At 39.8% G+C, this 24,798-nt stretch overlaps 2 protein-coding genes across 3 annotated transcripts in view; both read right to left on the bottom strand.

Annotated features, from left to right (window-relative positions):
• The window catches only part of LOC117508765 (galectin-4-like), a 39,200-nt gene extending 32,115 nt beyond the window's left edge, over nucleotides 1-7,085 (bottom strand). For both annotated transcript variants that reach the window (XM_034168594.1, XM_034168596.1), the window contains exons 1-2: nucleotides 6,982-7,085; nucleotides 3,701-3,788 (exon numbers count right to left, since the gene is read on the bottom strand). In XM_034168594.1, coding sequence (XP_034024485.1) covers nucleotides 3,701-3,744 — 44 coding nt within the window. In that variant the 5' untranslated portion in view covers nucleotides 3,745-3,788; nucleotides 6,982-7,085. The remainder of the gene's footprint in view (nucleotides 1-3,700; nucleotides 3,789-6,981) is intronic.
• A 3,547-nt stretch (nucleotides 7,086-10,632) lies between these two features.
• The window catches only part of ryr1b (ryanodine receptor 1b (skeletal)), a 468,306-nt gene continuing 454,140 nt past the window's right edge, over nucleotides 10,633-24,798 (bottom strand). The window contains 6 exon segments of the mRNA XM_034168593.1: nucleotides 10,633-10,945; nucleotides 11,132-11,183; nucleotides 11,374-11,474; nucleotides 11,587-11,651; nucleotides 15,839-15,995; nucleotides 24,590-24,724. Coding sequence (XP_034024484.1) covers nucleotides 10,850-10,945; nucleotides 11,132-11,183; nucleotides 11,374-11,474; nucleotides 11,587-11,651; nucleotides 15,839-15,995; nucleotides 24,590-24,724 — 606 coding nt within the window. The 3' untranslated portion in view covers nucleotides 10,633-10,849.

Here is a 24,798-nt window from a genome sequence, read left to right as displayed (position 1 = left end):
CTTTGGCCTGCAAACCATTGAGAGCTGAGCTACTTTTCCCACCTTTTGCACCAAATTAATCTGAGGAGTTGATCTGCCCTGCTGTTTAACTCTAAGTTTTTCTTCGTAAGGAAGACTATCAAATGGCTTCGCCAAAATCCGGTCCACAACATCCAAATTGTCTGCCATTATGTGCAGCTTGTTACCTAGCTAGCTCGCTAGCTGGGCCTGACGCGAGGCTGGTGTGAAGTGTGTCCGCCTGTGAGCGCTTTGTGACGGTGGAGGAGCTCAGCAGCACCCGCTGCTCGGTAGGGACAGAAACTGCGATAGAAGTCAGAAAGAGTGATAGAAGTCAGTCTCCAAACACAAGCAGCTACAAAAAAAAACACCTGAAACAGAAGCTCGATTTGTCGCTAGTCGTTTTTAACAAAGAACATGCAGCTAAGAGGATTAAGAAAGTCTCCGGTTCAACTCAGAACAGAATGAAAATTTAAAAATGCTCCCACGGATGTTTACACCAAAAGATCACTGATTCGCTCATTTCACTGTCAATCAAAAAGGGATTCAGCCTCAGACAGATCATCCAATCATCATGCAGAAGCTGAGCGTCCGGGCCAGACGAGGCCAGCCCACTGCCCCATAGACCCCCAGACACGCTGAGCGTCCGATGGGCGGGACAAAGCCCAGCATTTATCCAATGACTCGTCTCGTTTCACTGCATGCTTTGTGTCGCTATTGAAGTCTGTGGACGCTGTTTAAAGCACTGTGAAGCTGCGGGTTTGAGTGAGAGGAAAGCCGCGTCGTTACCAGTGATAAGAAGCTGATTCTGAACAAAAGTTGAGCGCGTTGTAGCGCATATTTAGTCACTGACATGTACACACAACAGTATATATTTGATCACTTATTTTCTGACATTTTTAAAGTCACAGCAAAATCGCCTTTGACTTTAAGACACCTAAAGCACTTTACACTAAACGAACGGAGCATTTCGCAAATAAGAACAAAAATTGTAATATTGGACATGCAAACCTACCTTTGTCTTGTTGTTTTTTTTTTCGTCTTCCAACTTCTTTTTTCTTTTCTCCGCTCCAGAGGGATCATTTCTTTTCATGACTTTCACTCACTTCGTTCCTCACGATTAGTCATCGACCACCTGACCCAAGCGGTGCATCTAAATTTGCCCAACGGTGGCAGCAGCCAACAGGAGGCATCAATTAACCCTAGTATGGTATTTTGTCAAAATGAATTAATTTTTTTCGGATGTAATACAATTTCATTTAAATTATTCAATATTATTTTAATTTCATGTATATATTTACTTTTTTATCACAACGTCTGGGTGCTCTCGGGGCCCCCTGGTGGCGTGGAGGTCCTAAGCGACCGCGTAGTTGGCGTATGCCTTGGGCCGGCTCTGACTGAGCGGTCCCCTCTCATAATTGGTCCCCTCTGCCTTCACTGTGTATTTGTCATTTCGGAGCGTCAGCTGCGATCCACCGATTATCACCTCATTTCTGCTTAAAACTGCACTCCAGTCATCATCTATCTCAGCGACAGATATCTGAAGCTTTTGTACAACAATCATTTCCACATAAATTCAACATTATTTTGTAATAGAAGACCGCGGACCCGATCAGAGTGCAGCAGCATGGCAGACGTCTAACGTGCAGATGTGCCTTACATCATTTTGGTGCCGTCAGTAGCGAAATGAGGCAATTATCACCTTGTTTCTGCTTAAAATGGCCTCATTTCTGCTTTAAAACTGGACTTTAGAATGATTTAAGAGGTTTTACACTGTCATCTAATGTTTAATAATCACATTATTCCCTTTGATCACTTTGGGTGAAGAAAGTCAGTTAGACCGATTTTTAGGGGGGACCATTGGGTCTGCTACACCGGTTCTGGATTTTGGATCAAGATTTCACTTCATGTACGCTTTGAAGGATTACGTCAAAACTACTTCACAGATTCTCACTAGATTTGCACCACAGATAGATATTGGCAAGGGTGCACATAAGTGGCACTCGTGCTCGTGTGTGCTCAACATCATTGATGCACAGCAGAGGGAAACACTTTTCCTACAATCTGTCACTGCTTTCCTCTTATGAAGCATTTTCCTTGTGTTTTCTCCTGCACGTAATTTATTTTTAGCACACACAAGCACCATGAGTACCACTTAAGTGCATGCCTGGATATTAGGGCATGAAAGACTCCACTGAATTTTGGAGGTGATTCGGATCCAGATTGGCGGGTGTCAGAAATCTCCGATTGCTCTTGTTTTTTGTTTGTTTTTGTATCAGACTGTGAACATGTGTATTTCAGATCTGAATCAGGATGATTTTACCGCGAAGGTCTACTGGTGACTAAGCGGCTACACTTGTGCCTCTATGTTGACCCCAACCTGGAAGTGACTGGTTACTTGAGGCTGCATGCAGAACACAGTCTCATAGAAGCCCATTTTAAAACATCCAACTTGAGAGCAGAAATAAACATGTTTACAGACTGGTACGAAAACCAGTTTTGGTCTCTATAGATAGTTTCCACCTCCGTGACAACGTAGAGGGGGTGAATTTTTTTCTAACTTTTTAAGATTAAGTTTAAGTTTATGATCCTTAAAGTTCTCCATAATTGTGGGCGTGCTGCGTTGTTGCTTTGACTGACAGGGGCTGAGCCCAGTGGCTCCTCCTCTCTCAGCCTCTGAGCATAACAGAGCCGCTGTTATGCTGTTGTTGTGTTTGGAGTCATTTATTCCAAACATCTGGAACAATACGGCTTGTTGTGTGGCAAAGCATTCTAATGGATCATCTTAGACGTCTCTGTTGAAATATTCAGGCTAAGTGAATCTCTTGTCTTCTTTAATATTGTATGCCAACTGTTTCAGTCGGTAGATCCATTTAATGTACGATTACTGTGGAAATACACGGCTTATAACATTTGCTGTCCACACCAAAGTAAACCAGCAGGAGAACCACGCAGTCCCCAAAATTATGAATTAATAAACACCCAAACTGAGGTTAACCTGTTAACTGGTGCTTCTGACCCGAAGAAAGGGGCGTGTTCACTCTTGGAGCCTCCCACACTCCACCCCTTTATGCATTAATGAGTTTATCACATATCAGTGTGGGTGAGGCTCTCATCATGGCGATGCTCAGACAAGGAGGTCCAGATGTCTCTTGAAAACCAGTGCTGATGTCATGCAGGCTCTGTCCAGTACAATCTGTGCTGGTGACTTGCTTTTGGAAACAGCCTCCAGTGGCCATTCAAGGAACTACAGGTTTTGCCACTTGTACGTTTTGCTTCATTTAATAGGACCAGAGGTTTGGGTTTGCACATAACTGATGACTTAAAGCTGGAAAATGGAAGACATACAAATAGAAACTGCAAGAAGAATGTCAGGGTCTTCAAACGTGTCCCAGTCAGGTGCGTGTAGTGTTGACTTTGTGTACTAACGGCCTGTGACAGACCGAGCACACAACCGTATCTAACGAGAAGGAACACGCAGTCAGAGCTGCTCTGATATCAAACCAAAAGCAAAGAAACCACCCTGTGCAAAATTACACAAAGTGCACCCCGACTGCAAATATTGTCAAACGCTGGCAAACATCGCGTAACACAACAGAAACACACATAAAGGTAAGCTCAAGCATCAGTCAGAAAACTGCTTTATTTACCAAACGGCAGAATGGTTCATTTTACAAAGCACAAAGTTCACGTGACAGCTCACCTGGTCATCTCTTCAGGAAGGGAACCCTGGATATAAATGGACATTCCGGGCCTCAGACATCCATAGATGGCCCCAGATAAGGAATCATCTGTAAAGTGCACGCAGATTGACTCAACCATCCTACTGCAAATATATTTCATATCAAATGTAACTATGGAATTCTGTCCAGTCTCCAGATGTTTATTTTATGTGTTCTGGATGTGTCCAGGTTAGAAATAAGGAAAAAAGTATTTTTTACATAACTTTTATTTCCTTAGAGTCACCTGTCTTACAGTAGTACTACATTACAATGGCATACCTACACAACTACAACTTCAGGCATATTGTAAATTTTCAAAGAGAAAATGTAAAATTTCAGCTACACTTTGCCACAAGACACATAAGAGCCTAGATCAGTCACTCTGAGCTGTTTTCTCTTGCTAAAATTGTCTGTGAACTCCGTGATGCTGTGACTAATGATGTAACAAAAGTTGCACGTCCCAATTTCTCCAATCATATTCAGAGAACTCTATAATCCCTTCACATTTGTCATAGGTGTCTTGGTGGCTTTCCTTACCTCTCATTGTTAAATGACTTAGCTAAGCTACCAAGAAACCCGTGTCAATTCTGAAGGAGTTCCATGCTTCTGTGGGTCTCGGTGGGGAAACTGGGTATGGTGAAATTTTTGTCTGTTGCATGACCGATCATAGGTGGAACAGGGAGGGAATTTAACAGAACAATCTTGCCTGACATCTCCCACATGGTTTTGATCAAAATGTACATAGCTGCGATTTTACTTCTTCATTAAAAATCATGCCTAGGGTGCCACATTGGCACCCATTGGACAAGACGCCCATAGCTCAGGCCCGTAGTGGACTGTGACAATGCTGAGGAAGTAGCTTGTCTGAGCACACAAGAAAGAAACAGTGACAAAGAAAGAAAAGAAAAGTGACAAGAAATCAAACCCAGATCTACTTATTGCAACAGACAAAAGTCACACCCTGCCCAGTTTCTCCTTTCACAACCACAGAAGCCTAAAAACCCTTTAACATGGTCATAGGTGTCTTGGTGGCTTCCCTCACATCTGAATGAATGACTTCTTGCACGCACACAGTTTTTGAGAACAGTCTATACTCCAGACAGATTTACCATACACTACCATTCTGTTTGTCTTTCTTCGTGATTGATGTAAATGAACTCTAAGACATATTCAGTGACTTGGAAATGTACATGTATCCATCCTGTAACATTAAAAACTAGAAGCACTCAGAGAGTGCAAACCTCCGCCAAGGCCATGGGGTCACTGACGCCATAACATCTACACGCTGTGAAATCACTGAACCTAAAAAAGTCTAACAATGATGTTTGCTCAGTAGTAAAAAAGTTTCATCTGCTGTGACTGGATAGCATGTATCCTTAGCGCTTGGCATCACAGTTTATTGCAACGTGCACCTTTCCCAGAAGCTACTGTCATCTGAGCACTGATATTGATATTGCATGTGCTTATAGACAAAAACAAATAAGAGACAAAATTCAATTTATTATTCAACTAAACTGCAAATATATGAATTTTTTAACATTTATGAAACACTTCTCTAAACAAGGCCATAGGGTCACTGACCCTAAAGAGATTCCCTCCTTGGCACAGTGATCTATTTCTTTTTGTCTCTTTCTCTAAAATTGTATATAATAATCATTAGATTATTAATATATAAACAAAAATAAATTTAAGCAAATATTACTATTTGAAACAAATGCACCCGAACGTGATGACAGCTGCAACTGCTTAATGCTAACTTTTAACATTGAAAATGCCATAGACATGCTAACGCGTTAGCATCGGGATCCGGATCGTGATCCGGATAACCACTAAAATTTAATCACTTGTTCCTCTTGTCATTTCCAAACAGTCCACAAAATTTCATCAAAATCCGTTCAAAAGGTTTTGAGTTATCCTGCTGACAAACAGACAGACAAACAAACAAACGCGACCGAAAACATAACCTCCTTGGCGGAGGTAACAAACAAAAGTGGCTGTAAAATTGATGATTTACTGTCAAGTCATCAAAGTCTGCCCACTTGGCACCATGGTGGGCAAGCAGTTAAATGTGCTTGCTACCAGAGCAGAAGCCTCCTACTCTATGTAATGTAGCGTTGTGTTAGAAAGGGTATCTGGTGTAAAACATGTGCCAAATCAACACCAGGTGACCCGCAAGGGAGAAACTGAAATATTGTACTTAAATCAAAGTCTGCCCATAGAACTGTCACACATTTTTCTGTGGATCCTTGACTACCGCGGGAATGCCTTTATATCAAATGAAAGGTTACGTAGGGAGACTCAGATGAGGACTACTTGCATTGTGAGTGTACGTCAGCTACCACATTTCAGTCCTGCGGTGCGTTTTTCTGGGCATGAACCAGCACTCACCTTGCTGATACTTTTAAAAGGTATACAGGGTGTTTCAGAAAAATTGGTATCATTTCATAACTAATAACTTGACCAACTTTCCTTCAAAGTATTTCAAATTTTAACAGCATGTGTGGAAGCAACTCAAAATCCTATGTTTAATGTTTTTTCTTTTCAGGTATAGAAATGCTATTTACTGGAAAAGGCATTTTGTGTGCTGGAGTATGCTCAAACAGTGGAACAAGAATTTGCTAAAAATGCACCAACTACACTGGAGATTTGGACATGGCACAAAAGGTTCAAAGAGGAAGGTCTTCTATCAGGGCAAAAGGATCTGGACGACCACCGGTATCAAAAGCGATGGTCGAGCGGGTTCAGGAAACATTTTTTGCAAAGCCCCAAGACATCCATAAGAAGAACAAGTCTGAACATCCAGATTCCTCCAACAGTTTGGCGCGTCGACCGACTCGACGTGTGCCGTGTCATAGGCAGTGCGCATATTAACAACTTGTGAAATTGTTCATGAAACCCACATACCTTTGAATATCTCATTCAAATTTTGAAGAATAAATCTTATTGTGCTCAACATTAACCCTGTTTAGTTTTATTTGCCTAGACTATGTAGTTTTTCAGATTTTTACATGTAAAATCCTATCAAATCTTTTGAAATATCCTGTATATTCTTTTAACTTGGTGATTAAATCGTAAAACAATTCATCATCAGAACACTGCATTTATTCACAGAGCCACAGATACTGAAACAACCGTATCATTAAAAGTTAAATATGTATATATATATATATAGAGAGAGAGAGAGAGAGAGAGAGAGAGAGAGAGAGAGAGAGAGACAGAGAGAGACAGAGAGAGAGAGAATAAAATCAGTGCAGATACTTACAGGGTTGTAGACTGGCTGATAGCCGGGGGGAGCGACAAACGGCATGACGACAGTAACAGAGACAGACACACAGACAGAAAATAGGATAATTGTAGGGAAGTGATCACTGCTGCCAATGTGGTTTTATACAGGCAGTAGAGGGAGGGCCAGAGCCCAGACACCAAAACCAGGACTACACCATGTTTGCTTTGGAGACTGCAGAACAATAAGCACAGGAGTGGTCTTAAGATCACGGGCTTACATTGCATATGTCGACCACTGCAGTATTTTTTTTAAAAACAGTCAACAAGTACATGACAATTTGAAATTTTCCAGCTGAAAATTTCAAATTGTCATCCTTATTTGCTGCACAGTGTTTGTGCAGCAGATATGAGAATATTTGGAAAGGAATCCTACAAATGGTGATATAAGTATGAAATTCGGCATAAATACACCTTAGACATTAGTCTTTTGAAAAAACAAACAAAAAAACAAAACAAAACAAAAAACGATTGGCCAGCTGAATTTTCAATCAGCGGTCAGGTAGGGGTCAACTGAAGAATTACACAGGGGTCAAAATTAAAAGATGCCTCAATCATATTGAAAACTATACAACATGATTTGTCTGATCATAAAGATTCCAAAAAGGTATAGTTTGGACTATCTGTAACTGAATTCTATGAAGCTATGCGATAAAAACAACAAGAATGGTGACAAAGTTTCAGTTTGTACAGAGGTCAAAAGTTAAAGTTGCTCCAATTTTGATAAAAAGCGATGCAAATTATTAGTTGAGTTAACATGGTTTTAAAAAGGAATAGTTTGGACCATGTGTCATTCTAAGTTGTCACATTACAGGGTAACATATGTCACATGTCATAGTTGTAGAGTCCAGTGGATGTTGACCTTGTTTGATCTTTACTTTGGAGACCAAGCTTTCAGTGCTGTGAAAACTATTCTATTTATTAATCCTAGTAGCTCAACTAATAATTTGCATCATTATTTACCAAAATTGGAGCCACTTTACCTTTTGACCCCTGTACAAACTGAAATTATTGCTGTTTTTACCCCATAACTCCATAACATTCAGTCACAGATAATCCAAACTATACCTTTATGGATTTTTTATGATCAGACAGATAATGTGGTGTAGTTTTCAATTTGATTGGAGCATTTTTAAATTTTACCCCCTGTGTAATTCTTCAATTGATCTCTATCTGGCTGCCTATTGAAAATTCAAGTGGCCAGTCAGTTTTTTCAAAATAGTAATGTCTAATTTGTGTCACATTTGGTGCTTGTATCACCATTTGAATGATTTTTTTTTTTTCAGTTATCTGCTGCACTGTGTTGCTTCTGCTTGTTGGTTGTAGAGAATATAAATTATACATTTTACAAATCAGAAACCATGCAGGAGCACATTGTATTGAGACAAATTAATGTATGTTTGGAATGAGTGAGTGCTAGAGGGTGTGTGTGTGTATGAATCATGAGTATGAAAGGCAAACACAATCAGCTATTACTATCTAAACCTGAAATCACTGTGCAGGATTTAGCACATGGAATTGTGCAGGGTGGAGAATGGGTTGCTGTGTTTTGCAAAGTAAACACGAACCTATATCCGTGTACTTACATGCATATCTTAAAGAGAACAAAGCTTGACATTTGGGTGTTTGCTGATAATGTGTCCGCAGTTTCAATATTTGATGATGATTAAAAAGTCTCATGAAGCAGCAGCACAGGTGCCTGAGCGTCGGTGCATTTAATTAAGAAATTGCGACATCTTTCTCGATATGTCAGTTCGGTGTGCTGCAGAAATAAAAAGTCAATTTCATATTCAGACATTGCAGCTGTGACACAATGCAAGTGTGACACATATAATCTAGTGTCACTTTTGGAAGTGACTGTTAGACACACATACAAAGAAACGACACATTTCCAGCTTTCCTTAAAATAATCTGTTTATTCTGTATTGAAACACAGGCTTCAGTCAGAGGACAGTCAAGTGGAAAGTAATGATCATCAGTCAGTTCCATACCGTTAAGACACTCCCTTCTGTATATGACATGGATAATAATGTTAAATATGAAGGTTTGTTGTTGTTGGGTTTTTCCCCTTTTTTTGGAGATGCTGTCCTGCTTTGAGAGACAAACTGAGATAGAGCTTTCTGAGATCAACACCTCACACGTGACTTTCTTGATTGTGAAACATAATGCGCAAATTTCCTAACACCTATCATAAAACTCTAGCTAGCAAAAGACAAAAAAGGTTTTCTTTTTTTGTTGTTGTTGTTCCTCTGACTGCAAACTGGGCCTTTATTTCATAATGAGGCAAATTTCCCACCATCCCTATGGATTCCAAAAACAATACAGTCGCACTGATTGCTTTAATTCTTCATGGCTTCTAAAGAAAAATAAATATGTATCTATGATTTATGTAAAATATGCCTTTTCATCAAAAGGCCTGTAAGCAGCCTCATTGTTTCTCAGATATACAAGCGACACTTTGGCCAAAATGTAAAGTACACAGTGAATACATTCATGATTTATCTCAATGCACTGATGTAAATTCATTAAAGTATTTGTGCATAAACTGTCATAAACCAGAATTTTGGCCAAAAGTAGAGACAGGCTTAAACGGTCATCCTCAGAAAACTAGAAGTGCATATGAACAATAAATAAATGGTAAACTTTGTCATCTTCTTATATGTACGTACATCACTGCTACCAATGCAGACAGCGGATCACATACGATCAGGGACACACAGTAAGACTTCATAGTGCAAGCTGGGTTCGTTAATACCAGGGTTTTCTCGTACTGCGACTGAGGTACCTCTGCCCTGCACATTTTCCGGTGCTCCATGCACTAGCCACGCCTTATTAACATGACTACATGTGGTCAGCAAATTAAAATATGAGAGTCTCTTACATTTCATCAGCTGAGACACATGAGCTACTGAATTTAATCATGTCTGCATAAAGGAAGAGAAGATGGAAATATGCCATGCAGTGGTTCCTGTGAGCAGTACCGAGGACCAATGATCCATGGAGCCGATTCACACCAGTATATGTACCATGTACGCAGATGATACTCTGCTTATTTTGACAAGTCAGCCCTATAAAAATGGTTTAGTTTGTAGATGATAGTAAATCTTGAGAAAGGAATAAAAGTAGTTTCAGGGTCATAAAACTTTCACTGCTGCCACAGCGATCTTACAGATAAAACTGTTTCCTGCTTACAAAAAGCTCTGTCCAGAAACGAGATGGAAACAGTCTCTCACACACACACACACACACACACACACACACACACCACACACACACACACACACACACACCACACACACACACACACACCACACACACACACACACACACACACACACAGTTTTGTTAACACGAGTTGAAACAGTGGCACAAATACAGTATGTGCCACTGTTTCAACTCGTGTTAACAAAACAAATTCACATGAATTGCAAAACTGTTGAGTCTGATCATCAAAGCATTGACATTGCTATAGGCACTACAGTGTGTACAGTCATAGCAACTGAAAGAGCGTGTTGACAAGATATGCAAGGCAATCTATGTATATTTTACACAAAAAAGGCCATGTAGTGTGTTTATCGCAGGATTCAAATGCCCAAGGCTTCTTGTGTCTTTTATTCCTCTGATAATATTCTCCTGTTTTCATCAAATCAAGCCACTCATTCTGCTGCAGGTGACACGATGCTGCTTTTAAAGTCTGCATAGCTTTAACTGAGTGGAAGGCTGTGCAGACTAATGACAAAAGTAAGATGGAAATGTGTTCGATCTGTAATGTCACCCTTCCAGTTTTCTAAATTTCCCTCTCTTCCTAACTCTTTCATCCCCTTTCTGCTTCAGTACACTCCATGCAGTTATCCAAGCTGATCCTCATATTGCTTCCTGAAGCAGTCTCCAGCAGGGAAGAAGTCCCAGCATCGCTCCTGGTACATCTTCCACACATAAGACTCCTGAAAGACAGGATAGAAGGAAAAATCTCACACAGTGGCTACATTTAGGGGTTACTTTACAACCCATTTACACATAGGCATCAAAAATGGTTAATAAATTTAAAAACCTTTATAATGCACATTTAATAATGCAAATGCATTTTGGGCATTTTCAGAGATACGTAGTCTAATAAATATTTTACTGACCTGTCCTGTATGTTCTGTTTCATCTTTATTGATGAGATACATCAGGAAAAACCTAAAAAGAAAAAGCAAAATAAACTAAGTACCATGAGCAAAAATCTATTCAACAAAATTCAATCATGTACAATGTCATGAAATGTATTTTTAAAATGACACTTTTTCTCATTTATTTTATGAGCCGATAGATCCAATTAATCTGAGAGAAGTCACAGAAATGAACAAATATTAGAAGTAGTGTAACTCACATGTAGTTGGCTAAGTTATGCTCTTCTAAGGTGTGGGTCTCAAAACCATGCGGCGTTGTGTCAAAGTAGTCACTGCCTATTCCACAGATGAAGCATTTTGTCTAGAGGGCAAGAGGTCATTATGAATGAAACACTTCTGTGCAGTTTTTCACTGAAACTTTAAGGTAGATTTAGCGGAGATTGAAGTTAAAACATACAGAGTCCTTATCTTACCTCCATGTCCTCTCTGACCTGCTCCTGCTGGTCTCTTAGCTCTCCAAAGGCATCAATGATCAGACCTGAAAGACCCAAAGACACGGCACGTATTAAAATAGTCAAGGAAGGACAGAGCCCACATCTGGAAATTGACCATAGATTAAGACAAAAGAAAACAAAAACCTCTTCAAATAAGATTTAGAAACCCTCAGTATGATGTGGGGAACATGATTCCAGGAACATCACATCGCAGCCAAACTGTCTTTCTAATAGCAGTCGACAAAATTCAATGGATGGCAAGAAACACAGTATGAAAAACAATGCTGCTCATGCATCCAGTAAGGTACCTCCATGACGGCCTCGATCAAAGATCCACAGAGTAAGTGAGACATAAACCTGACACTGTCAAACTGTGTTAGCAACAGATTTTCTAAATGTTCAGATTGAAGTATTTTATGTTGTCCTTCAGCTGCTCCCAGTTTGGATGCAGTACAGATCTGCACTGGGATTTAGCACAGGATTTACACCAAATGCCCTTCTCGTGAAGCAGATAAGAGAATATTTACAGAGGAATCTTTCAAATGGTGAAACAAGCACCAAATTTGGCAAATTTGACATTACTCTTTTGTAAAAGCACGTTAGCCACCTAAATTTTCAATAGGCAGCCAGGTAGGGGTCAACTGAAGAATCACACAGGGGTCAAAATCTAACAATGCTCCAATCATATCGAAAACTATACCACATTATTTGGCTGGTCATAAAAGTATAGTTTGGACAATCTATGACTGCATGTTATGGAGTTAAGAGGTAAAAACAGCAAGAATGGTGAAAAGTCTAATTTCAGTTTGTACAGGGGTCAAAAGTTAAAGTTGCTCCAATTTTGGTTAAAAAAGTGGTGCAAATTATTGGTTGTGCTAATAGGACTATTAAATGGAATAGTTTTGACTGTGTTGAATGCTTGGTCTCCAAAGTAAAGGTCAAACAAGGTCAACGTCCATTGGATTCTATGACATGTGACATATGTTCAGAATCAGAATCAGAATCGCCTTTATTGTCATTGTAATTTGCATTGCAACGAGATTTGAGTGCAACTCCAAGTTCAGAGTATATGTACAACTAAATAAACATAAGATAAAGTAAAATAAAATAAAATGTGGACCAAGTAAAATGTAAAATGAGAGTAAAAAGTAAAATGATAACATAACTAAGCATGACACATAGTCCAAACTATTTCGTTTTTAAAACACTATTAACTCAACCAATAATTTGCATCACTTTTTACCAAAATTATAGCAAAATTTACCAAAATTATAGCAACTACAAACTGAAACTGTCATTTGTCACCTTGCTGTTTTTAGCCCATAACTCCATAACATTCAGTCATAGATAGTCCAAACTATACCTTTTTGGAATCTTTGTGATCAGACAAATAATATGGTATAATTTTCAATATGACTGGAGCATTTTTAAATTTTTGACCCCTGCCTAGCTGCCTATTAAAAATTTAGGTGGCTAATGTCTAAGGAGTATGTGTGCCAATTTTGGTGCTTTTTTCCAGAAATGAACAGTTGTTACAGTTATCTGCGCTACTATTCCTGACGCAACTCCAGTTGTACATGGAGCAACAACCTACTAAGCAAGAATAACTCAAGACCTAGTCTGCTGCACTTCTGAGACTGCCAGGATCAGGTGTACACAGAGCGGCATGGCTGCAAGGTTTCAGTATTTTATGAAAGACAAGATTTGTGTGAATAAGCCCTGATCCATATCCGAGGCCTGTTTTCATCAAAGATGTATCGTTATCTTTGGCTGCTTTCAGTGATGCCGGTATTTGGTTAGACTCTTTCTCTCAGATTGTTCTGTCTGAGTTATTTTCATTAGTTACTTCATCCAAACCATCAACATGTCTATTAGACCCTATTCCTACCAGGCTGCTCAAGGAAGCCCTACTATTATTTAATGCTTCGATCTTAAATATGATCAATCTATCTTTATTAGTTGGCTATGTACCACAGGCTTTTAAGGTGGCCGTAATTAAACCATTACTTAAAAAGCCATCACTTCACCCAGCTATCTTAGCTAATTATAGGCCAATCTCCAACCTTCCTTTTCTCTCAAAAATTCTTGAAAGGGTAGTTGTAAAACAGCTAACTGATCATCTGCAGAGGAATGGTCTATTTGAAGAGTTTCAGTCAGGTTTTAGAATTCATCATAGTACAGAAACAGCATTAGTGAAGGTTACAAATGATCTTCTTATGGCCTCAGACAGTGGACTCATCTCTGTGCTTGTTCTGTTAGACCTCAGTGCTGCTTTTGATACTGTTGACCATAAAATTTTATTACAGAGATTAGAGCATGCCATAGGTATTAAAGGCACTGCGCTGCAGTGGTTTGAATCATATTTATCTAATAGATTACAATTTGTTCATGTAAATGGGGAATCTTCTTCACAGACTAAGGTTAATTATGGAGTTCCACAAGGTTCTGTGCTAGGACCAATTTTATTCACTTTATACATGCTTCCCTTAGGCAGTATTATTAGACGGCATTGCTTAAATTTTCATTGTTACGCAGATGATACCCAGCTTTATCTATCCATGAAGCCAGAGGACACACACCAATTAGCTAAACTGCAGGATTGTCTTACAGACATAAAGACATGGATGACCTCTAATTTCCTGCTTTTAAACTCAGATAAAACTGAAGTTATTGTACTTGGCCCCACAAATCTTAGAAACATGGTGTCTAACCAGATCCTAACTCTGGATGGCATTACCCTGACCTCTAGTAATACTGTGAGAAATCTTGGAGTCATTTTTGATCAGGATATGTCATTCAAAGCGCATATTAAACAAATATGTAGGACTGCTTTTTTGCATTTACGCAATATCTCTAAAATTAGAAAGGTCTTGTCTCAGAGTGATGCTGAAAAACTAATTCATGCATTTATTTCCTCTAGGCTGGACTATTGTAATTCATTATTATCAGGTTGTCCTAAAAGTTCCCTGAAAAGCCTTCAGTTAATTCAAAATGCTGCAGCTAGAGTACTAACGGGGACTAGAAGGAGAGAGCATATCTCACCCATATTGGCCTCTCTTCATTGGCTTCCTGTTAATTCTAGAATAGAATTTAAAATTCTTCTTCTTACTTATAAGGTTTTGAATAATCAGGTCCCATCTTATCTTCGCTCTCAGACTGCAGGCTTACTTGTAGTTCCTAGGGTTTGTAAGAGTAGAATGGGAGGCAGAGCCTTCAGCTTTCAGGCTCCTCTCCTGTGGAACCAGCTCCCAATTCAGATCAGGGAGACAGACACCCTCTCTACTTTTAAGATTAGGCTTAAAACTTTCCTTTTTGCTAAAGCTTATAGTTAGGGCTGGATCAGGTGACCCTGAACCATCCCTTAGTTATGCTGCTATAGACTTAGACTGCTGGGGGGTTCCCATGATGCACTGAGTGTTTCTTTCTCTTTTTGCTCTGTATGCACCACTCTGCATTTAATCATTAGTGACTGATCTCTGCTCCCCTCCACAGCATGTCTTTTTCCTGGTTCTCTCCCTCAGCCCCAACCAGTCCCAGCAGAAGACTGCCCCTCCCTGAGCCTGGTTCTGCTGGAGGTTTCTTCCTGTTAAAAGGGAGTTTTTCCTTCCCACTGTCGCCAAGTGCTTGCTCACAGGGGGTCGTTTTGACCGTTGGGGTTTTTACGTAATTATTGTATGGCCTTGCCTTACAATATAAAGCGCCTTGGGGCAACTGTTTGTTGTGATTTGGCGCTATATAAATAAAATTGATTGATTGATTGATCTAATCCAGAAGGTTTAACATTTGGTTTAATGCATTTCTGCTTTTTCATATATCTGCAGGCTGCAGAGTGATTAGTGTTAGAGGGCCTGCTTTAGGCACCCTGCTTGGGTGATTGTATGTGGACAACAGAGTTTGGTAGGAATAAAGTGGTGTGACTCAGGGACAGGGGAGAGGGCCAGAGTACTGGGTGTGACTGTCAGTGGGCTGTGACAAATAGCACACTGACCCTGAATTCTCCAACATATTTTAGAACTTCTCATTCAGTGTCTCAGACACAAGGAAGCAGAGGACTAGTGAGGACTTCCAGCCAGAGGACACCTTACCTCCAAAGTTCACAAAAAGATAGGCTACCATATTTTCCAGTGTATATAAGTCACAGGACCTCCCAAACCAGTAAAAAACATATGATTTATAGTTGGGAAAATACAGTAATTAAAAAAAAAAAAGTATTTTTGAGAGGACTGTGTACCCTGGATGATAGCCAGCAGGATGACAATGACGAAGAAGAAGAAGGTAATGTCAAAGACCACTCTGTACAGCTCGTATTCATCTCCAGCTGGGTCTTCAATTTCATCTCCTATACCGCCACCAGCTCGCACGCCCACATACATGTGGAACAGGTAACACTGTCAGAGGGGAAAAGGACAGAAATCAGCTCATAAAAAAACATATTTATCATTATCAGTAAAATATATCAGGGGTGCATATTAACTTCTGGATGTACTGTATCAGCCTATAGGGCAGGTAACCAATAAACTCTACCTACACACAAAAAAAAAAAAAAAAAAAAAACACCTGCCCACAGTTTACCATATTAATCAACTACACCGAAGTTAATGTGCAAGATTTTGTCCACAAACTGTTGAATATGTAGAACAATAAACATTTATCTTGTCCCACTTAGTACAGTTGTGCTCAAACATTTACACACCCTGGCAGAATTTATGATTTTTTTTTGGCCATTTTTCAGAGAATATGAATGGTTGTGTGAAGCCAATTAATGTCAAACAACTGTGTTTACTGTTTTTCAATCATAATGACAACAGAAACTAACCAAATAACCCTGATCAAAAGTTTACATACCCTGGCAATTTTGGCCTGATAACATGCACACAAGTTGACACAAACAGGTTTCAATGGCTACAAAAGGTAACCATCCTCACCTGTGATCTGTTTTCTTATAGTCAGTGTGTGTGTGTGTGTGTGTGTGTGTGTGTGTGTGTGTGTGTGTGTGTGTGTGTGTATATACAAAAGGTCAGTGAGTTTCTGGGCTCCTAACAGACCCTTGCATCTTTCATCCAGTGCTGCACTGACGTGTCTGGTTTCTGAGTCATGGGGAAAGCACAATACTGGTCAAAGAAAAGGTAATTGAACTGTATAAAATAAGAAAGGGATACAAAAACATATCCAAGGGACTGAGAATGCCAATCAGCAGTGTTCAAACTCTAATTAAGAAGTGGAAAATGAGGAATTCTGTCGGAACCAAACCACGGTCAAGAAGACCAACAAAAATTTCCGCAACAACTACCAGGAAAATTGTTCAGGATCCGAAGAAAAACCCACAAATAAGTTCAGCTGAAATACAGGACTGTGAAGAAAGTGGTGTGGCTGTTTCAAGATGCACAATAAGGAGGCACTTGAAAAAAAATGGACAGCATGGTCGAGCAGCCAGAAGAAAGCCACTACTATGCAAATGCCACAAAGTATCTCACTTGCAATATGCCAAACAGCACAGAGGACAAAACCATTTGGATTGATGAGACCAAAATTGAACTTTTTGGCCACAATCAGAAATGTTACATTTGAAGAGGACTCAACAAGGCCTATGATGAAAGGTACACCATTGTTACTGTGAAGCATGGAGGCAGATTGCTGATGTTTTGGGGATGTGTGAGCTACAAAGGCACAGGAAACCTGGTCAACGTTGATGGCAGGAAGAACACAGCATCTTAACAGAAAATACTGGAGGAAAATTTACACTCATCAGCCCAGAATCTGCACATGGAACATACTTGGACATTCCAACATGACGATTCAAAACACAAGGCCAAGTCGACCTGTTACTGGGTACAGCAGTATAATATGAAGATTGTGGAGTGGCCATCTCAGTCTTCTGACCTCAATATTATTAAGCCACTCTGAGGAGAGCTCAAACATGCAGTTCATGCAAGGCAACCCAGGAATTTACAAGAACTTGAGGCTTTTTGCCAAGAACAATGGGCAGCTTTACCATCAGAGTAAATAAAAAGCCTCATCCACAACTACTACAAAAGACTCCAAACTGTGATTAATGTTAAAGGGGGCAATACATGGTATTAAGAACTGGGGTATGTAAACTTTTGATCAGGGTCGTTTGGGTAGTTTCTGTTGTCATTATGATTTGAAAAGAGAAAACACAGTTGTTTGACAATAAATGGTTTCACATAAATATGCATGCAGCTTAAAGCAGATAACCCATAAGTTGGAGAGGAAATGGCGTCTCACTAATTTAGAAGATCTTCACTTAGCCTGGAAAAAGAGTCTGTTGCTCTATAAAAAAGCCCTCCATAAAGTTAGGACATGTTACTACTCATCACTAATTGAAGAAAATAAGAACAACCCCAGGTTTCTTTTCAGAACTGTAGCCAGGATGACAAAGAGTCAGAGCTCTATTGAGCCGAGTATTCCTTTAACTTTAACTAGTAATGACTTCATGACTTTCTTTGCTAATAAAATTGTAACTATTAGAGAAAAAAATTACTCATAACCATCCCAAAGACATATCGTTATCTTTGGCTGCTTTCAGTGATGCCGGTATTTGGTTAGACTCTTTCTCTCCGATTGTTCTGTCTGAGTTATTTTCATTAGTTACTTCCTCCAAACCATCAACATGTCTATTAGACCCCATTCCTACCAGGCTGCTCAAGGAAGCCCTACCATTAATTAGTGCTTCGATCTTAAATATGATCAATCTATCTTTATTAGTTGGCTATGTACCACAGGCTTTTAAGGTGGCAGTAATTAAACCATTACTTAAAAAGCCATCACTTCACCCAGCTATCTTAGCTAATTATAGGCCAATCTCCAACCTTCCTTTTCGCTCAAAAATTCTTGAAAGGGTAGTTGTAAAACAGCTAACTGATCATCTGCAGAGGAATGGTCTATTTGAAGAGTTTCACTCAGGTTTTAGAATTCATCATAGTACAGAAACAGCATTATTGAATGATGATCTTCTTGTGGCCTCAGACAGTGGACTCATCTCTGTGCTTGTTCTGTTAGACCTCAGTGCTGCTTTTGATACTGTTGACCATAAAATTTTATTACAGAGATTAGAGCATGCCATAGGTATTAAAGGCACTGCGCTGCGGTGGTTTGAATCATATTTATCTAATAGATTATAATTTGTTCATGTAAATGGGGAATCTTCTTCACAGACTAAGGTTAATTATGGAGTTCCACAAGGTTCTGTGCTAGGACCAATTTTATTCACTTTATACATGCTTCCCTTAGGCAGTATTATTAGACGGCATTGCTTAAATTTTCATTGTTACGCAGATGATACCCAGCTTTATCTATCCATGAAGCCAGAGGACACACACCAATTATCTAAACTGCAGGATTGTCTTACAGACATAAAGACATGAATGACCTCTAATTTCATGCTTTTAAACTCAGATAAAACTGAAGTTATTGTACTTGGCCCCACAAATCTTAGAAACATGGTGTCTAACCAGATCCTTACTCTGGATGGCATTACCCTGACTTCTAGTAATACTGTGAGAAATCTTGGAGTCATTTTTGATCAGGATATGTCATTCAATGCGCATATTAAACAAATATGTAGGACTGCTTTTTTGCATTTGCGCAATATCTCTAAAATTAGAAAGGTCTTGTCTCAGAGTGATGCTGAAAAACTAATTCATGCATTTATTTCCTCTAGGCTGGACTACTGTAATTCATTATTATCAGGTTGTCCTAAAAGTTCCATGAAAAGCCTTCAGTTAATTCAAAATGCTGCAGCTAGAGTACTGACAGGGACTAGAAGGAGAGAGCATATCTCACCCATATTGGCCTCTCTTCATTGGCTTCCTGTTAATTCTAGAATAGAATTTAAAATTCTTCTTCTTACTTATAAGATTTTGAATAATCAGGTCCCATCTTATCTTAGGGACCTCATAGTACCATATCACCCCAATAGAGCACTTCACTCTCAGACTGCAGGCTTACTTGTAGTTCCTAGGGTTTCTAAGAGTAGAATGGGAGGCAGAGCCTTCAGCTTTCAGGCTCCTCTCCTGTGGAACCAGCTCCCAATTCAGATCAGGGAGACAGACACCCTCTCTACTTTTAAGATTAGGCTTAAAACTTTCCTTTTTGCGAAAGCTTATAGTTAGGGCTGGATCAGGTGACCCTGAACCATCCCTTAGTTATGCTGCTATAGACTTAGACTGCTGGGGGGTTCCCATGATGCACTGAGTGTTTCTTTCTCTTTTTGCTCTATATGCACCACTCTGCATTTAATCATTAGTGATTGATCTCTGCTCCCCTCCACAGCATGTCTTTTTCCTGGTTCTCTCCCTCAGCCCCAACCAGTCCCAGTAGAAGACTGCCTCTCCCTGAGCCTGGTTCTGCTGGAGGTTTCTTCCTGTTAAAAGGGAGTTTTTCCTTCCCACTGACGCCAAATGCTTGCTCACAGGGGGTCGTTTTGACCGTCGGGGTTTTTCCGTAATTATTGTATGGCTTTTGCCTTACAATATAAAGTGCCTTGGGGCAACTGTTTGTTGTGATTTGGCGCTATATAAATAAAATTGATTTGATTTGATTTGATAAATACTAACAATGAGTGAAAAAAAATGTTTTTGTGTTATCATTCATATTCTCTGAGAAATGGCTAAAAAAAAATCTAAAATTCTGCCAGAGTATGTAAACTTTTGAGCACAACTGTACATGTTCCAGGGAATATTCCATCTAACCTGTTTATGAGGTAGTAAATGGCAAAGCCATTCATTATGTCATTGCCCATAGTCTATTTATCTGTGTAATCAATGATTTGTTGTCTTGTTTGTTATATTCTTGGCAACTACCTTTGAACGTCTCTGATCAAATTTGCTGCCTTGCACTTAAATACTGTGCTTCATTTGATCTAGCCTGGGGTGCTGCATCTAGCCTTTACCAAACCTGTTCTGGAAACCTACCTTTGCATTTGTTAACTAAAAGTTATGTCAGCAATGAGATTGTTTGGACTATTGTTTCAGTGTGTTTGTTTAAGGTATTTCCATCTTGATACAGCTCTAACAGAAAGCACTGTCAAGTCAACTGTGTTTTGAAGAACCTGTCCATGAATCCTCTGGGGTCGATTGACGCATGGGAGCATCCAACTCTGTTTTTGGTCATGTTTCTATTAATGGATCAACAACAGAATGTCACAGAAACTCAATTTGACCACTTCACAAAGTTACAGCGTGTCACCTATCATTTCAATGCCTGTTGTAGATGATCTTCATCTCACAGCCAGTCCTAGAGCACTGAAGAAAGTTACATGGGTCTCTCTCTCTCTCATTTTTTGTGAGGGACTTTATACTTTTCAAAAATGATAGACATTTATGAAAAATTCTGGAAAGAGTGACAATGAAAGACATCTAGCTTGAACTGATATACAGTAAAACTTGATTCAGGTTCAGGTTCATGTATGTAACGGATTAATTACAGTCAGGAAGCACCAAATGACCTACGAGGAATCCCCAGCACCAATTAGGCTCATGTATTTCCTCAACTAAATGCCTGACCTTGAATAGGGACCTGCCTCATTTAATGGGTGGGTCAAAACTTCGTCTGAAAAAAAAAAACAAAAAACGCTGCCTTAAATAAGCATCGGGCATTAAAATCCTAAAGCCTAATTTATGCTTCTACAACTCCATAACTCTGTGGTCATACAATGACATCTACGTGCAACAGACCCTTTTAAAGTACTCCATCACATTGGTGAGTATCTTTATGCAATTTGCCACAGGAACAGTGGCTTTTTCTAGTTCAATTTATACCTCAACGAGCTCCACTTTATACAATCATCAACTTCCAAACTAACGGTATGGTACGTGCAGTGGTGGGCACAGTTAACCAAAAAGTTAGCTTCGATAAACATTAATCAGATAACTGAAAAGTTATCTTTTATGACCTAAACCGATAAACTGCTAAAAAAAAAATTATCTTTATGACAGATAACCGATAACTATTAGTATTGATTTGGACACAGCCACATCAGATTACACTGTCGGCTTCTGATAAATCAGTTTCACTTTAAGCGCCACAGGGGATGCTGGGTAAATTCAAGGATCATAAACACAAAGAACACACGAATAATGAATAAATAAAAAATAAAACCCCAAACACTGTCATCATCTTTCAAAAGCAGTAAAACACAGTATTAGAAGTCCCAGCTTATCTCGGTATTGGATACACTGTCATTTACGAGCTAAAAGCTGCCGCTTTTTTCACACGCTTTGAACCCTGCGGCTTAAACATCCGAAATACATCCATTAATGCATGGATTGGCAGAGTAAAATACACGTAGTAAATATAAATTCTTACCTGTTAGTTTCAGTGATTCATCTGAATAAATAATCCACATAAAGCATCCTTTTTTTAAATCCAAAACAGTGTCAAACATGAAGAAAAATCCCTCCCTCTGTACACACAGCTGTACATACACCATAAAGGCTCCTCTTCCCCACCAAGTCTTGGTGATCAAATTACAACCACAAAGAAATAAAATAAAATAATGTTATAATTAGTCTGTTTTGTTTTTGTGTCGAGTGAACAAGCCACTGTAACGTCCAAAGTGAACCTGAACTACACTACCCACAATGCTCCCTGCCTCGACCGGCCAATCACGTTTTGCACTTAATGATGATGTCATCAGCAAACAACAGGCAGCCAGACTGCTCCGTGGCTACAAACACATAACAAACGGACTAAAATGTTTGATTTTAGGGTTTACAAACATTTTTGACCTTTAAACTTTACCAGCAATAAAATGTTATCGGACTGGAAGTTATCGGAACTAAATATATCGGAAGATAATTGGTCCGATGATGGTTTTAAAACTTATCTGAAAAGCTAATCCGATAACAAAAACATTAGCTTTGATAATTATCTGCTATCAGATTAGCTGAACTGTGCCCACCACTGGGTACATGCAATTTCCCTCCATGAATTGCGCGTCATTTGAGCGTCTTTTTCTGACTCCGTATTGTAAAGTTAGTCACATTTGTGGACTTTTCTGTCAAATGTATCTGATCCATGATTGAAATGTAATCAGCGGGCACACAACCAAAACTATTAAAATATGATGGGAGAAGGAGTGAAAATGTAAAAGTGACCAATCACAGCCCTTGTGGTCTCCGTTGTTAAAGCGGGTGCACGTCAGACTTCGGGGAGAGATCACAGCCTGGTAGAGGGCTTTGATCTAAAGTGGTTGTCTTTGGTTCACCACACCCAGGGATATGTGTGAAATCTAACACCGTATTATACGGTGTTAGATACAATACATAATTATTGTATGGCCTTGCCTTACAATATAAAGCGCCTTGGGGCAACTGTTTGTTGTGATTTGGCGCTATATAAAAAAATTGATTGATTGATTGATTGATACTGCAGGCAGCAAGCATCATTTTGTTAATAAAAGCCAATTTTGAATTATGCCCTGCCTCCTTTAGACTACATAAACATCTGGGCTTTTAATCATGGAAATACGGTATCCACTTTCCTCAAATCGGAGAGCGTCAGTGCTGAACTGCATTTCGTACCTCTGTTGCAACTGGTAAATGGACTGCATTTATATAGCACTTTTCCATCTGCATCAGATGCTCAAAGCGCTTTACAAATAATGCCTCACATTCACACCAATGTGAGGCTGCTGCCATGCAAGGTGCTCACTACACACTGGGAGCAACTAGGGGATTAAGGACCTTGCCAAAGGGCCCTTACTGATTTTCCAGTCAGGCTGGGATTTGAACCGAGGATCTTCTGGTCTCAAGCCTTAACCACTAAACCATCACCTCCCTTAAACTCAGACCTCACACTGGACACCAAACCAGGTAGAGGAAAGTCTGAAGGGTGAATGGCACGCCCAGACTGCGCTGCCCAGTACAGGTGAGGGCTTTTTGATGGAAATACATTGTGATGGTGTGGGACATTTTGTCTAATGTGAGTGAAAATCTGTTATACAAAATCTGGTATATACAGTGTTTATTAATTGGAAAATGACAGGGGTGGTGGCCAAGTGGTTAGTGCGCTGGGTTTCAGTGTGGAAGGTTCCCGATTCAAACCCCGTATGTCCTCTCATATTTCTCCATGTAATGTGGAGTTTGTGCCGGGAAGAGCATCCGGTGAAAAGCCATTCCAGCCAGTTCAACATGAAAATCCACATCAGATCTGCTGTGGTGACCCTGAGTGGAAAAACAAGGGTGCAGCCAAAGGAATTTGAACTATTACATGGAAAACTAGGAGTGAGAATGAGTGCGAGTATCCGGTTTATATGATGATGGTTTAGGCGTGTTTTACTGTACAATTTTCTACATATATTACACTACTTTTGTGAGCCAAAGAGTTTGTTGGGCCCAGTTCTAGCAATAAAACAGTTGTTCTACATAAATAAGGTGTATTTTCAATAAAGATTTAAAGAATGTATTTAATTGTTTCAGTTTTGGGGGCAGCACGGTGGCGTAGTGGTTAGCACTGTTGCCTCACAGCGAGAAGGTCATGGGTTCAATTCCCGCCTGTGGCTTTTCTGTGTGGAGTTTGCATGTTCTCCCCATGTGGGTTTCCTCCGGGTGCTCCGGTTTCCTCCCACATCCAAAGACATGCGAGTTAGGTGGTTTGGAATCTTTAAATTGTCCGTGGTTGGGGTGTGGGTGTGACTGTGTTTGTTTGTCTGTTTGTGGCCCTGTGACAGGCTGGCGTTCTGTCCTGGGTGTACCCCGCCTCGCGCTCCATGACTGCTGGGATAGGCTCCAGCCCCAGAGACCCTCAATTAGACTAAGCGGTTGAAGATGTGTTTGTGTGTGTGTGTGTGTGTGTGTGTGTGTGTGTGTGTGTGTGTGTGTGTGTGTGTGTGTGTGTATGTGTGTTTCAGATTTAGTGCCAAAATAAGACCTTAAAAGGGGGACTAGTCAAAGTATGGCTAAAATCTAGAAAATACTCCTAGACCCCAAAAAGTTAAACAAGATCATTGCACAACACTCACAGTCATCATGTCATCACACTTCATGTCTGGTTCATCCTCATCCTCACTCTTGTTGTAGAATTTGCGGAAGAAGTTGAAGGCCACTACAGTGTAGAGGTACACCACCACAGCCAGCAATCCCACCGTCATCACCAGCTGTGAGGAACACATTCAAACAAGATCTATTGACAGTCCTAATACAAAATCTGGTGTATAACACACCGTGCGCT

Source organism: Thalassophryne amazonica, chromosome 4 (genome assembly GCF_902500255.1).
Source record: "Thalassophryne amazonica chromosome 4, fThaAma1.1, whole genome shotgun sequence".
Lineage (NCBI taxonomy): Eukaryota > Metazoa > Chordata > Actinopteri > Batrachoidiformes > Batrachoididae > Thalassophryne > Thalassophryne amazonica.
This window is presented reverse-complemented; position numbering and strand designations above follow the sequence as displayed.